Here is a 15,320-nt window from a genome sequence, read left to right on the forward strand (position 1 = left end):
AAACCAACTGAAGTATAAAAGGTTGTAACTATCAGACAGAACTTATATTAAAAAAATCCCAAAAAACTCAGGCATAGCTTGATCCAAAATCCTAATCTATCTCACAGAAACCACAGCATCCTAAAGACCCATGCTTCAGTAACCAAGACATTCCAGAAAGACACTTACCTCAAAGAGTGGGTTAGTATAAGCATTCCAGAACACAGATGGATTCCTACTCTGTAAGAATTTTGGAAGACCTCAAATCAACCATTATACAATGCATGGTTGTCAGATTTGATTGATACAGGATGCACAAGTAGTCCAATAAAGGCAGGGAAGACAAAGGCTGAAATAACAAGACTGTTTTCTGAGGACAACAAGACAGTGTAACACACCCTAGCCCGTTACTCAGAGAAGCATCAGGCTTTGAGGAAGGAAATGAAAGGGGAAACTCTGTTCTTGCTGCTGTGGAAAAAAAATATGCAACAGAGCTTCCAGAGGGCAGAGTTTGGTTCAGTGTTAGCTGAAGAGGCAGTTGTTTCTGTAAAAAAAGTAATAATCTCTGATCTCTCTCAAAACTCCAAAAACTAGAGAAAAGAAAAAACAATGGGTACTTTAGAATCTCTATTTCAAGTTCATCTATCCCCAAGATCATTTCTCTTTCACAAAGTTTAGCTACTACACATCAAATAGTCCACCCATAAATCAATCAATACAAACCTGATTTTTAGAAGAATTTTATTTCTATGACAGGAAATACAAAGCAGCTCAAACAGAGGAATCAAGTCTTAAAATCCTGAGAATTATATCATACTGCATTCAGTGCTTACTTTTACTGTGTATTATTAATGTAAAGCAGGACACATTCAGAGTTCACTGGAATATGAAAATTCTGAGGAATTCTGAACTCATAAGCTGCTTTCTGTCCTTATTATTGAGAGCTCCTTTTTCAAAAGACTTCAGACTGTAGTGCTCTCATACTACAAATGTAGTGGAAACATCCTCATTCATGGATACAACATTTACTTGGTATAATCCCAACAGCAAAAATGAAATATAACTTATAAAATAACATATAGCCTGATGGAGGCAGCCCTTCTATTTCATAAACCACTATGAATAGGAAGCATAATCACCTAAGAGGATAACGTGGTTACTCTTAAGTATGCAATTAAGTGCACTTCCAACACCCTGACTCTCAAGTAAGTTTGCATTGTTGAGGCATATTTTAATATTGCATAGTTCTACACAGATAAGGTACTACTGCTTGCATTGTTGTTGCAAATGGCTACATTACTCTTAAATGGATGCTGTTACCACAGTGAATCCCATAAAACCAGGTAGACTTCACATGGATCACTAAATGTCTTAACATGAATATAACAGTACTCTCGAGTAGCATTTCATTTATAAGTAATACATGTAACTTGTGAGCTTGCAAGGGTTTTTACATCAGTATCAACCTTAGAGCTGAGCTGCAACCGTGAGTTGTAGCATGTCCTGAAAACACTGGAACACAGTTCTACACAGCACTTCTGCATCAGTCTCTGGACATGATTTCCAAGAAGAACAGGTAGCAACGATCCTATCAATATAGAAAACAATGAAGTTACCACTCTTAATTGTCACAGTCTAGGATAAAAGTCACACAAATTGCCCTGAAATATGAAATTATTAACATAAATTCTGAAGCAAAAATTGTCACATAAACATACTGTCTCAACATTCAAAAAGGACTCTGATCCCTAGTGCCTTTAGTAAGCAATAATGTTGACAGATCTTGAAACCAGATACTTCAATTTAAATACCCATTTCTACATACACAGTGACATAACTTTTCCGTTTATTTGAAAATGGTGTGAATTATATTTCTTCTCTGCAACTAGTTTAACATTTAAAGTTCTTTTTTTTCTGTTTACCTAATAAAATGTAAATCTTTATCTAGTTGTATTTATCGTAACAGAGCCATAGATCACAGAATAAATGGTTTAGATTCTCGAACTGAATCAAACCCATACACAATCCATATTTAGCTTTAGAAAAAAGTCATTCAAATTACACCTAAATCACAAAAGAGCAACTTATCTCAACACATTATAATCAAAGTAGTTTATTAGATTTGATAACGAAGCAATATTTTTTGTCCATAAAACCAATAAGCCAAAGTTGGGTCTTTTCAAATCCTACCATTTTATGAGAAGTGAAGCCAAATATTTTAGCTTCTCCTTGTTAACTCAAAGAGGTCTGGCTTGATACAAGAGATGTGTGTGTCACTGGCAAAAGCCATGGATAGTGTGCTCACCTGTACTCAATCTGGTCTAATTCAGTCAGTTGCTATTTTTTTTAAAAAACAACTTTCCATGTTACATTTAATGATCTCTAAACCAAAAGGTTATTTTAAAGTAAGTTAACTCATTTTGTTCCTCCCTTCTTTCACCTTCTCCACCCTTTGATTTCTGCTTGTCAGTACCTCGGTGCTCACTTCACCTCCACTGTTCATCCTTCCTCCCACACATGTTTTCCCAGAATGTTAATGCCTCTATTCTCATGTACTTCACTTCTTAACCTTTTCTAACATGTTCAGCCATGTTTCTTCTGTCTTTTCCTTTCCTCATTCTAGTCGTTAGCTGCCTTTCACTTCGTGATGGAGACAAAGCCATGTTCAAAATGAAATTATATCCTTACCTGTCGTCTCTGATTGCATAAAAAAAGCCATAGCCATGATGTACCATAGGGAGTGCAGCTCCAGTAAACCTAGTGTAGCCAGTCAGACTAGTTGAAAGAATAAAATTCCCACCTCCTCCACTGTAAAATAAAACAAAACAAAACCAGCACTTTTAAAGATAATTTAAGACAGAGTTTTACAGAAAAGTTATTTTGCCCTAGAGATCAAGAAATCAGTATGCCTAAGGCCAATGTAACAAAGTCCTTGGTATCAAGGGGTACAACCTCCCCACAGGACAAGAATATTAATTACCTAGCTGTGAAGGCATCATCCACATAAAGTTCTGGCACTGGCAGTCCTTGCTCCTGTGCTATGAGTAGGAGACCCAGAAGATGACGATCAAAGCCTGTCAAATAAATGCAAATACTGCATCATTAACAGAAGCATTTCCCGTTTTTCTGCTTCTTCAGGTTTGGATAGCCGGAAGCTCAATTAGTAACTGAAGGACAGATAAATGACAGGGTTTACTGAAAAACGAGATTTGTTTTGTAGCATACAAAAACATTTCCCAAATATTTGATCTAAGAGGTCTTCATCACTTTCAACTTGCAACACTGAGCCCAAATGCAAATGAACTAAGTACATTGCCTGTGGAAAACAAAACCCAAGAAAACTTCCATTTCAGCCCAGCAGGAAGAGTGCCACACAGTGAAACTGGCTCACTGGCACTGACGTGGACAAGGTGAAAAGGAGGCTTTCAGGGCCGCAGCTGTCTAGGTAACTCACTAAGCAGGATGGAGAGAGTATGCAGGTTCATCAGGTGATTATTTCCCAGCTACTCTCTTATTCACAGAATAGCTTACCATGCCAACACAGGTGGGTTAGAATTTCAGCAAAATCTCTGATCTGCCTTAAAAGAATGCATTTCCTACTTTCCAGCCAAACATATATTTGATCAGAATGTATTCTGAAATAATGTTTAGCTGGGCAGAAAAAGTGAATTAATATTCAAAGCAAATGTGCATTTGGGGTACAAGGAGGGGTGCAAGAACTAGGTTTTAGTGCATTTCCCTTAAATTAAAGAATAAAACGTTAATGGGTAGTTTTTACTCAGGTTGAAAACAAGGAGACAATGTATTAACATACAGCAGTATTTCCTTTTCACCCACAAGAAAAAAAAAACCACCACCAAAATGAAAAACCTTTTGATCCCAGAGTACCTTTTCCATTCTCACATTCTTTCCTCATTTTATTGTGCTTTGCAAATGCCTTATGCATCAGCTGTAGTCGTTGGTAAGTCTGTGTGAAGTAGGGGAGACAGGTGGGGGGGAAGAAAAAGAAAATGAAAAAACGACCCAGATGAGTAACATATCAGGAATCACAGATCAGAAAGTTTTTCCCCTTCACACTTTCTAGCAATGTCAGACAGAAGAAAACGGAAGAACTTGAAAGGTACATTAGAACCCTTCTCAAACTCTTTCTCCCAAATACAAATTCCTTTTTCATAAGATCTGGTTCATTTGTTTCCTGCATCTCTGTTCTGTTACTCAGATCATTTTTGCACTGAATAATATTCAAAATCTCATGCTCTTTCCCAGACAAGCTGAAACAATGGAAAGTAGCCAGTGTGAACTACAGCAATCAAAACAAAAAATTTCCTACAATACCACTTAGAAGCAGACTGGCTTTTAGCAGGTGTGGTTGTATTTACATGATCATCATTTTTTATGGGGGGGAGAAGGGGGGAAACAAACAAAAAAACCCCCCAAAATCACAAATGAAAAAAAATCTATGGCGCAAAACCAGAAAACAAAAAGACTGTAATTAAACTATATGCAGATGACAGCTGCATTCCAGACTTTTCTCTGCTGATTGAAACATTACTTCCATGACAGTAGTTCTGCCCAACCTTATGGGGTTTTTTAACTTTATATTTAAAGTTACATATTAAAACCAGAGAGAACAGAATACAAATACAATGTTTTGGTAAAGGAGGTCTACAGAAACATCTCTAGACACCCAAGATCTTGGCTTGTAAGATCTTAGACCTTGCTAGCTTCTTAACTACTTAAGCACTCTTTATCCTTTTTATTCATTACATGAGAGGCTGCAGCAGAGAATGTGAAACAAGGGCAGTAACCACTCAATTTAGATAAAAATCAAGCCACTAAGCTCAGAAGGGGCAAAAGAAAAGTTGAGACAGAAGGATTTTTCTGAAGTACCTAACTTCAGGTATTTTCTAGTACCTTAAAATTAGATTTTAAGCATCTTAATTTCAAGATTATTGAATAGGTTCAATGCTTTTCTAAGCCCCAAGAGTTCAACATTAAAAAAACAGCAATAGGAAGATATTTGGAGATCCTATTTAAAATGACAAAGAAGAAAAAGGCTACAGTCAGTGTTGGAAATAACAAACCTCTATGTGTATTAGCCATTAAACCCTGATAACTGACTAGAAGATAACTGAAGAGCAGGGAAACAAAAGGAATACATATTTGCAACAGGAAAGCAGATCTGAATAACAGCAGGAAAACTAATTTTTAAAGCTGCAGCACATGTCAAAAGAAGCCAGTGAAGACCAGGAAAATATGTTCTTGAAGACTGTAACTATCAATCACACATACTTCCCGATAGTCATATTCCTGTATGGTTCTCATATGCATTGACAATATAGAACCTTTGAATTTCCTAAAGATATGTAGCCCCTTGTCTCAAAAATGTTCTTGCTTCATTTCTCAGGCTCTGAGAAACGTGCAGTGAGGACAACAGAAAAAGCTGCAGTACAGTTCTCACTTGGCAAGAAAGGCATGGCATGCTTTGCCAGCCAAACACTAGAGCGTAGTGGGAAAATAAAAGGTCATGGGTTCAGCTATTCAGAGACAAACTCTGGAACACAACCCCGTTGCCACTAGGACACAAACAGATTTCAACCTTGCTCTCAGACTCAACTGTTAGATTAATGTTTCCTGATTTCACCTAAAAGTTAAAAAACCAGAGCACTCCACAGCAGAATACATTGGTTCCAACCCCGTTACTTTTTGTCTGGAAAAATCAGTGTGAATGTTAGTCAAGACACATTCTTGAAACCAAAAGGTAAATAGGATAGAAAACCAAACGAGCCCACACATGACAGCTCACCTCAGACACAATGACCAGAGTCAGACTTCAAGCAACCCAAGGTTTGAAATCTGTCTCACTGGAAACAGGCAAATTCCCATGAATGAGACAACAGCAAAGTTAATTTTAAGCAGTTCAAATGACAGGCCTTCTAATACATGATGATTAAAGTAGATTTCAGTATTTACACTGCCAGAAGGATCCAGCATGGACTTGCACCACTCCACTGCTTCCATGGTACACGGTCTTATGGTCTCTGTGCGGCCATGATAGAAACGCCTGGTCATTGCAGTTTCGTAACAGCAGCCTGGGCTAAGAAGAAAAATTAGGGAAGTGTATCTCATTAACTTAACAAAACTATATGCTCTCTCAAGGAAAAAAAAAGTTCTGCAAAGTATCCTACACATCTAGTCTAGTTACAAGTATCAGCAAGCCATTAATTTTCTTCAAATTTTTTGTCTGAAAAAAACCCACAAAGGAGTTCTGCAAGCTTTTATGAGACAGGTGACTGAACAAGTGCCAGCACTGCCAGTAACCATGGCTTGAAAAGACTGGATTGTCATGGCTATTTTTTACAGACTATAAATCTACCAGCCTCTAGTAAAAATAATTTGAAATTATGCAAGCTTCAGTTACACTATATATTTCCATTAAAGAAATCACCTACATGGTCCAAAAACTCAAAAATTAAGAGACACAGTAGAAATAAGCAGTGTCTCCCAATGCATTTATATATGGAAAAGGCTCAAATTCTTCTTTGTTGCATACTGACAGCCATCCAGCTTTTACCTGGAGCATCCCCAGCCCTATGACAGTCTACCATTTAATATACAACTTATATTGAACATACTTTTGTGTTCATAACAGATTTCACTGGCTATTTTAGTCAGAAAATTAATTTATTCCAATGTTCACTGAGATCTAGCAACCTTTCTTATGATGAAACAAGCATCTTCAGTGACTAAGCATCAGGCTCATATGACAAAACCCTCCTTTTTCCCAAGCAAGCAATACTCTCCAGGTCAGTAATGACTTATACAAGCCATAATCAGTGCAATTTAGCAAAGAAAAAATACCAGGAAGAATGCTGTCTTTTACCAATAATACAAAATAAAATGCCACATCTAAAAATGCAGAGCCAGGTATTTGGAGGGTCACCATCTATAGCTCTATTATCCTGCCCAAACCTTCACATCTAATGATGCTAAAGAAAGTGAGACACTGAGGTTTGCAAGGCTTTTTACAGGCTTGGAAGACTGATGGCTGCCACTTGCTACTGATAAAGCTTTCTTTTCCATCTGAGCAACTGTTTGGCATTTGCCCAATTATTTACTTTGTACAGCCCAAATCCACATTTTCATGGATTGTCTTCTGCCCTCCATTCCACAGTATGTACACACATGATCCGTGTGGGCACAAGGACACAAGTCTTCTGAATTCAAGAGCACAAGCCCCATGGACTTCAATGGTGCAAAATAAGGCCCTATTCAATCTTTACAGTAAAAACCCCCTTACTTCTTCATTCTTATATCAGCATAGTAAATTACACAGTGGCATTGTAAGTCCACTGCATTATATCTCCAGATCCACCCTTCATTCAAGAATCTGGGTTTTTTTATTCCTAATCTGGGTAATGAGCTTTTCTTACCGTCCATGGCATTTGTAATAAGCCAGCTGAAGGGCAAGCTGCACAAACGTATCAGGATGAAGTTTCTTCTTCCTAATCAATGCTTTGCCAAAGGATGTGAAGGCGTAATTCACTAGCTGCGCGTCAGATACCTGTCATACCAAAGGAGGAAAAGCCACAGAAGTCAAGAAAAATCACAAATTGCTCTACTTCAAATAAAACACACTCAACATAAACCAACAATGTAACAAATTTAACCATGGTGTTAAGTCCCCTGGTTCAGCAATTTATCAGTAACATATTCATCCCTGTTCTCCAGCATAGAGAAAAACCTGCTAAAAACATGTAAATAGAATGAAAAAAAAAATCAGTTACAATTAGAAGAAGCAGCAAGAAAATCCACCTTTTTGTAATACAATTCCTTAGCATGTCCAATTTCATCTGTAAGTTTTTGATCCACTGTGAATACAAGTTCCTCTGGCCATGGAATATCCCTCACTTTATCTGATCCCTGGGAGGATGCAGACAGAAAGAAAGAAGAGAAAATAGAAAATGTTATCCAGAAGAAAAGACACATTAACTAATACACTTGAAAGTTTATAAAGGATAGGTACCTTCCATTTTCCTTCATTTTCAATAATCTTCTTTTCAGCACAAGCTAACATGGTAATTAAAGCCATGGCATCAAGAGGAGAATGCTGGAATCATATAAGACAAGATATCACATTATTTGCCTAACTGTAAAAGGATCAAATGGCTTTTTTCCCTAGCCCACTCCTTTCCCTGCAGAACAACAGCTTTACTGCACAGTGTTGGACTTGTTTTTCTAGTTCTACAACACATATAGAACTACTCTAAGTCCACCCACTGTTTTGACTGCTCTACAGCCAGACAGGGAGGCACAATATAGCACTGCTGTGGAGAAGCAGATTTCAGGCAGGATGTAGGCTCTTCTGGCCACTCAGTAATGAACTAAAAAAAAAAAAATCCCAAGTTTAAAAACACAGCTGTTCAAATAGCTCCCTAATACAAAGAGTTAATTTTAAGCCTTCTTATGCAGTGTATGTTTTTGGCTTTGGAACTCCCTCATTAAATACTTCTAAAAATAAGATTATGATTTCATTACTTATCTTCTTAATTCAAGTATGGTGTAATATTAAACACTGTGAAAGCAGACTGCTTTGAGAAACTTGCCAGACAAGGTGCCCAATAAACAAGGCTACACTAAAAAGGAAGACATTAACTCTGAAATTAAGAAATTAACTCTGAAAGAAAAAACTTAGTAAATAAATTAGGTTTATAAGGCGGGGGTAAGGGGGGGGTGGGTGGAGTGGGGTGGTTCAACTTACATCACAGAACGCGCTACAGGTTCCATTGGAAAAGAATATGCTATTGTAGGATTTATCTCCCCAGCGTACAGTTGGATCACCCATTAGCCCCAGCCTTGTAACCTAAATCAAAAGTTACACACTGTGAGTTTTCAAAAACATCGAGTACACTGCCAACCTCTGGCAGCTAAACCAAGTCAGTATTAAGACAGTGAGGCTTCCCTCAGAGAGAAGACATTTTCAGTTGAAACTGAAACATGATTATAAGCCTAAGTTTTTAAATTAAAGAGTAGTAACAAGTTAATGACTGTATTTCTGAGGACCCTGAAGCACAGATGGCTAAAAGATTATGAAGATAGATTTCAGCCATTCCCACTTCCAATGTCCTAACAATTCAAACTGCTTAAGTAATCCTGTGGATCAACAAGAAGCATTATCTGCATATTTATGTGTTTCATTTTCTCTGTTCTTAAAGAGAATGAAGTGCTACTTTATCACAGAAAGAGCATGCATGTACACAGAAGAAATTTTTATATAATCAAGACAAGATATAAATTCTCAAAACCCCTTAGCTACCTCGGTGTAGTCTTCAGGAGTTGCATGGGGACTAGAATCATCCAGGCAGACCACAAACAAACTCCTCTGAATTTTTTCCAGAAGAGTTAAGTTCTTTGGATCAAGAGCAATCAAATATTCACGTAACTAGAAAGCATAAAAAGAAAAAGCTAAGTGAAATGACTTATTTCCTGTGATCACCATGTTACTCTGAGGAATCAACTGCTGAAGTATCCCCACCTCGGCCCATTTTGTCCTTTCAGTGCTTGTTAGGGCTGCTAGTCCTGGTCCATCTGGTTCACTATGGCACCTTTTCTGGATATATGTAAGCTGCCTTTAAGAAGATTTCAAAAACTGAAGTTAACAAAGAACATATGGAGAGAAGAAAAAAGTAATTCTTTTCCTCTCTTTTTTGTCAAGCTGGAATTTTGGTTCCACATTCACAAGTTAATGTCAATTTTCAGGAAGTAAATTTGAAAAGCCAGCACTTCTGCATGCTACTGGGAGATAGGAGATACAGCACAGAAAAGCTTTAAACATTGACAGCTACACTAGTACTGAAATTTACTATTTCAAGAACCAAATTCTCTCTCTCTCTGTTCCTTTGCAGCAGCTCAGGAATAGGAAAAGAGCTACAAACATGGCTGGTTTTCACAGGTTTGGTGCAAAGACAAGAAATACAAGTGAAATGCTGCTGTATTGCTCTGTAGCTAGGAGAAAGTCAGTGTATACTGTGATTCTGGACTTCCCTGCACTCACCAACAGGAATTCCAGCCCCTCTATTCTTGAGAAAATTGAGCAGAACTGAATTAGATTTGAATCAACAACATGACAGCCGTGCTTCATCTTTGATAAGGATTAAGTAGCAATGAGACAATTATCAATGTGGATTGGTCCAGAAAGGACCTATAATCCCAATAATTCCATTTCCTACTGAAACATCTTCATTTAGCCCGTTTGCGTGATGTTCTATGGGTGTATTATAACAGTACATGCTCATCATGCTTCATGGCAAGAAGATGCCATCCACTAAACAGGAATTTACTCCAATCTGATCTCTTAGCTAGAGGAGAAGCTGTAGCCTCTCTCACATCTAATTATTTGGGTGAAGGGGACAGAAAAAGAAAGACTCTCTTTGGCATGTAGCTTAAATAGGACAGCTCATTTGAAACAAGGTAGTTTGAAAACCTGAAAATCTCTGGAGGAGTCACCATATTGCCTTCATGTATAGCATCAAATGCAAACACTCGACCTCGACACAGGACTATTAAGTGAGATGGGCATTCACCTTCAGACTCTGAAATGAAACAAAAACCAAAACATGAAAATCCAGCTGTGGGGACAAAGTGAGTGACCTATACATGAAAAACACTCAGCAAGTCCTACATACCCCTTTTTTGTTCAAAATGAGGCAGACTTCACAGAATGTCAGGGATCGGAAGGGACCTCGAAAGATCATCTAGTCCAACCCCCCTGATGGAGCAGGAACACCTAGATGAGGTCACACAGGAAGGTGTCCAGGTGGGTCTTGAATGTCTCCAGAGAAGGAGACTCCACAACCTCCCTGGGCAGCCTGTTCCAGTGCTCATTGTAAAGAAGTTTCTTCTCAAGTTTAAGTGGAACCTCCTGTGTTCCAGCTCACACCCATTGCCCCTTGTCCTACCATTGGGCATCACTGAGAAGAGCCTGGCTCCATCCTCCTGACATTCACCCTTAACATATTTATAAACATTAATGAGGTCACCCTTCAGTCTCCTCTTCTCCAAGCTAAAGAGACCCAGCTCCCTCAGCCTTTCCTCATAAGGGAGATGCTCCACTCCCTTAAAACAGGAAAGCAGAAAAAAAAAGAATAACTTTTGAAGTCCAATTGCATGAGCTTATTGATAATTTGAAGACATTTTTAAAATTGTCAGAGAAAATACAAAGTACATAACTCTCACTCTTACTAACCACTTCAAGACACTATCATAACCTAGCAGCAAATGTCATTTACTTGTGTATCTTGTAGGCAGGAACATCCTCTGCCAAAATCAGTGTTGCCTGCTGAAAGTTGATCTAGCAACATTTGTCTCTTGCATGAGTTTTGTTTGGGTTTTTTGTTGTTGGGGTTTTTTTGTTTGTTTGTTGTTTTCTTAAAAAAGGGGATGAAAGCCTGCTGCTAAGACACTTTGCAGATGATTGAATCTTTCAGTTGTCAGTGTTTATGTAACCAGTTTCAGTCATGCAGCTCAAGACCCCAGATGCAATACCGCATCAATCAGACCTATCTGTAATCTGCAAATCTGTAAAACAGGAGCACTGACACAGCAATTTGGCCGCGAGACAGAAACACCGACGGTACTGGCCCACACAGGGCAAGGTACGCTGGCGTAGCATTGTCTTATTGAACCCGTCTAGCTCAAAAGAAGACTAAATAAAATTGGAAAAGATTCTGACAAAAAAACCCCAGATGTTAAACCCCCAGGAAACATGGCTACATTTTTCTCAAACTGAGTCACTGCTGCACCTTTTCTAGTCCAGTACTCCAACCTGGGACAAATAAGAAATGTATGCTACTTTACGCACAAGTATTTAACTGAATGGGCATCCACAGAAGTATTAATCTTAACTATAAGACTTTTACATCTATTTTTACTGTTTTACTTTCTAAATCAGGTAATACAATTCAATATAAACCTAATTAAAGACATTCTAGAGTGGGGAATTTGTAATGGCATGTAAACCTCACCTTCATACATCATGAAATTAATTTCTAACCTAACAAAAACCAGAAGGGATGTCATCAAATTCAGTTACTTTAGGTAGCATCCTCCTAACCTTAGCTGTCTAAAGCAAGGGGCAGAATTAAGTTTGGGAGTTAACATACCTACTTAAGTGCCTGAGGTCTCACTAGAGTTAGTGGAGATCTACCCAATATACTTAGTGACACCTAATGAGCTCTTCACCTGTTCTCATTAAGGTGTCTTCTGCAGGCTGAACCAAATAGCTCTCCAGGTCCCACTGATCAGGCTCTCTAGACTTTTAGTATGGTCTTTGACTCCAAGCTAACATTACCTGTCAAATTTTAGGTGCCCTACTCTGCAATCTGAATACTATTTCAAGTGTTCAGACCATGTCAGTTCCCTCTATAGCTAAAGGAGAAAAACAGATCTCTCTGCAGATGGCAATTCCTTCTGCCTATCTCAGACACCTGCATATTTTGATGAACCAAATCCATCCCTGGAGGTATGGGACATCCCTGGGGCAATGGGTGTGAGCTGGAACACAGGAGGCTCCGCTTAAACTTGAGAAGAAACTTCTTTACAGTGAGGGTGACAGAGCACTGGAACAGGCTGCCCAGGGAAGTTGTGGAGTCTCCTTCTCTGGAGACATTCAAGACCCACCTGGACACCTTCCTGTGTAATCTCATCTAGGTGTTCCTGCTCCGTCAGGCGGGTTGGACTAGATGATCTTTCGAGGTCCCTTCCAACCCCTGACATTCTGTGATTCTGTGAATCTACATGGAAATGGATATAACCTGCCGTGTTATGACCAAAAAATGACATAAACAAGATTATATTTAAATAAAGTTCTTAATAATTTTTTAAGGCAGAAAAGGGACATGAATGACATAAATTGCATCGCCATAGCATAATAGCTGTGATTATTAAGTGTGATCAAAACAGAACACTGAATTTCCACCATTTGAATACTTCTATGTTTTGGTATTCAAATTGACTTTTCAACTGTAATGCTAAGATAAAACCCAAGAAACTTGCCTTTAACTTTGCATTTTCTCATCATATTCTGTGGTATGGAGATTTCCTTATATATTTTCTATGGTGCAAGGCAATACCTCCTTGTTCCTGAATTCCTGAGTCTTACAGGAATTCACGTCTCTCACGATCATCTAGATTGACAGCGCTGAACAACTCTGGACGCATCAAAATGTGTGGGAGGGGTGTTGTGATATCAGTTAGTTGACGACAAATACCACAGCATTTGTTAGTGGAGGATGAGTAAGAACATTAAACTTTTACACCATTTCTTGGTCCTGCACCCCAAAAACCTGTTGAGAATTTAAGAGAATGGCTTCAAGAAGCACTATGGAGTACTTTCAAGACTGAAAACAGAAGCAGCTGACCAAGCCAAGAAACAGCACAATGATAGAAAATAAGTAAGAATTATCCCAGTAGAATGTAAGTAAGCACAATCAAGAAACATTTTCTGTGGAAAAAGATGCAATTAGTAACGCTGAAATTCTGTCCATATAATACACAGAATCCACCCACATTTATAATACATGGAATCTGTCTTTTTTCAATTCTTAATGCTGGTACATTTTAATTAGAGGCATTAGGCTGGTAACATACAATTTGAAGCAGAGCTTTCTTTTAATCTTATTTAGAAAGGACTAAATATTGGACCAAAAAGGGCATTTGTAGATTAGGTATCTTCTTTGGTTCCTTATATAAACACTCGACAACCAGTATCTGATTTGGTGCTTAAGGAAGCAAGTATTTTATGGTTAAAATGACAGTTCCATTAGTCCATTAATACAAAATCATTTGCTTGCATTAAGCCACAATTTGCATTTGTTTACCAGTTTTAAAATAACTGCCGATTGAGTCTCTGGTAACTCCAGGAATTTTGCAAGTACAGAAGAGCATTCGAAATTGGTTCATGTCCAGAACAGCATTCCCAGATCTCTCTATAGCCACCTTCTCTCTGTATTGAACAAATACACCAAAATTAAACAAGAGAGATTATAATTATGCAAGTAAATCAACAAGACAACCCCAACTTTTACTGCAAAGAATGCACGCCAATGAACGTGAACATATATTTGTGACTAAAGTACACATGGATCACTAATATTTCTAATAAATTATTTTTTCTTAAAGTCTTACGTTCGTAATAGATCCCAGTATTTCAGGGTGTGCCATATATTTACACATGCTCTTTCTATCTGAGTGCCCTCTTTGGGTGGCCAGTAGTGTTCAATATAGGGACCTGGGCCTCCAATATTACAGTGTATTTGTGTTGATATGCGAAGATCAAGATAAGCCACATTCAGCCACCAGTCCTCCAGCTGAAAATGAAAAATGTTTAGTGTCAGAATTAAGTTTTAGTGCTTAATTCTTTAATAATCACCTGACTGTTCAACTGCCTGCTTTTTTTACTACCTTTTCAAATTTTTTTAAAATATTTTGAATAGTAGTCCTTATATAACAGAAGGCAGGACAGTGATTCAAAACTAACTGCTAAGGATAATGACATATCTAGCTCTTCTATTTTCAAGCTTGAAATAAAATTCAACACTGCTTAAGACTATTGAACTGTAAATTATGATGCAGAGTTCCTCCTTGATATTAATCATCTTAAACTCTTGCAGATGTCAGCTGTGGCTGCTGCAAATATCAGACAGATTACGCCATGAAGAATGGAAGGAAAGGAGATTTGTGTGAGAGAGGATCTGGGACGGACAGTTCATAATGTATTTTTTCTATCATCATCTGAAAATCCCCACTCCAGAGATTACCATGTTTACAATGTTCTCTTGAATTCCATTTGGTAACAACCCACCTTGTATCCCTTTCTCTGTTGAAAGACAACTTAAAAATGCTACCACATAGCTTTTTTCAGGAAACAGAGATAGAGACCAAACTCTAAACTCCACTTTATCTCTTTTTTCCCTTCTCTCTTTTTTGGCGGGTGGTGGGTGAAGGCAGGCAAGGTGGAGAGAGAGGGGACAGAGGTGATAGAAGAAAAGACTGACAGACAAAGCATTCAAAAGCTGGTAGGTAACTTGACATTTCAGTCAGTGAACTCTCTTAGCCATCTAACTTTGAAAAAAACAAATCACGTCTATGTAAGGGAATGCATTCAGATCCACAGGCAGATATAAGGACGATCCCAAGACAAAAAAAAAACCTAAAGGCTCTCGAAATTGTACCCTGAACAATCAACTTCCCATAAGTTGAATTATGATTTCTGACATATCTAAATACATACCCAATTCCTTCTTGTTTTAGCTCTTTCCAGTAATTTCTGATGCAACTCTTTC

General features: G+C 38.1%; 1 protein-coding gene across 1 annotated transcript in view; it reads right to left on the reverse strand.

The window, feature by feature from the left end:
* Positions 1-1,389: 1,389 nt before the first annotated feature.
* The window catches only part of CROT (carnitine O-octanoyltransferase), a 16,947-nt gene continuing 3,016 nt past the window's right edge, over positions 1,390-15,320 (reverse strand). The window contains 15 exon segments of the mRNA XM_010173521.2: positions 1,390-1,567; positions 2,668-2,787; positions 2,960-3,053; positions 3,868-3,946; positions 5,953-6,076; positions 7,413-7,543; positions 7,795-7,902; positions 8,006-8,089; positions 8,741-8,842; positions 9,296-9,421; positions 9,515-9,608; positions 10,463-10,571; positions 13,857-13,981; positions 14,164-14,345; positions 15,269-15,319. Of these exon segments, the coding sequence (XP_010171823.1) occupies positions 1,447-1,567; positions 2,668-2,787; positions 2,960-3,053; positions 3,868-3,946; positions 5,953-6,076; positions 7,413-7,543; positions 7,795-7,902; positions 8,006-8,089; positions 8,741-8,842; positions 9,296-9,421; positions 9,515-9,608; positions 10,463-10,571; positions 13,857-13,981; positions 14,164-14,345; positions 15,269-15,319 (1,650 nt within the window). The 3' untranslated portion in view covers positions 1,390-1,446.

This window comes from Antrostomus carolinensis, unplaced genomic scaffold (assembly GCF_000700745.2).
Source record: "Antrostomus carolinensis isolate BGI_N321 unplaced genomic scaffold, ASM70074v2 scaffold16318, whole genome shotgun sequence".
NCBI lineage: Eukaryota > Metazoa > Chordata > Aves > Caprimulgiformes > Caprimulgidae > Antrostomus > Antrostomus carolinensis.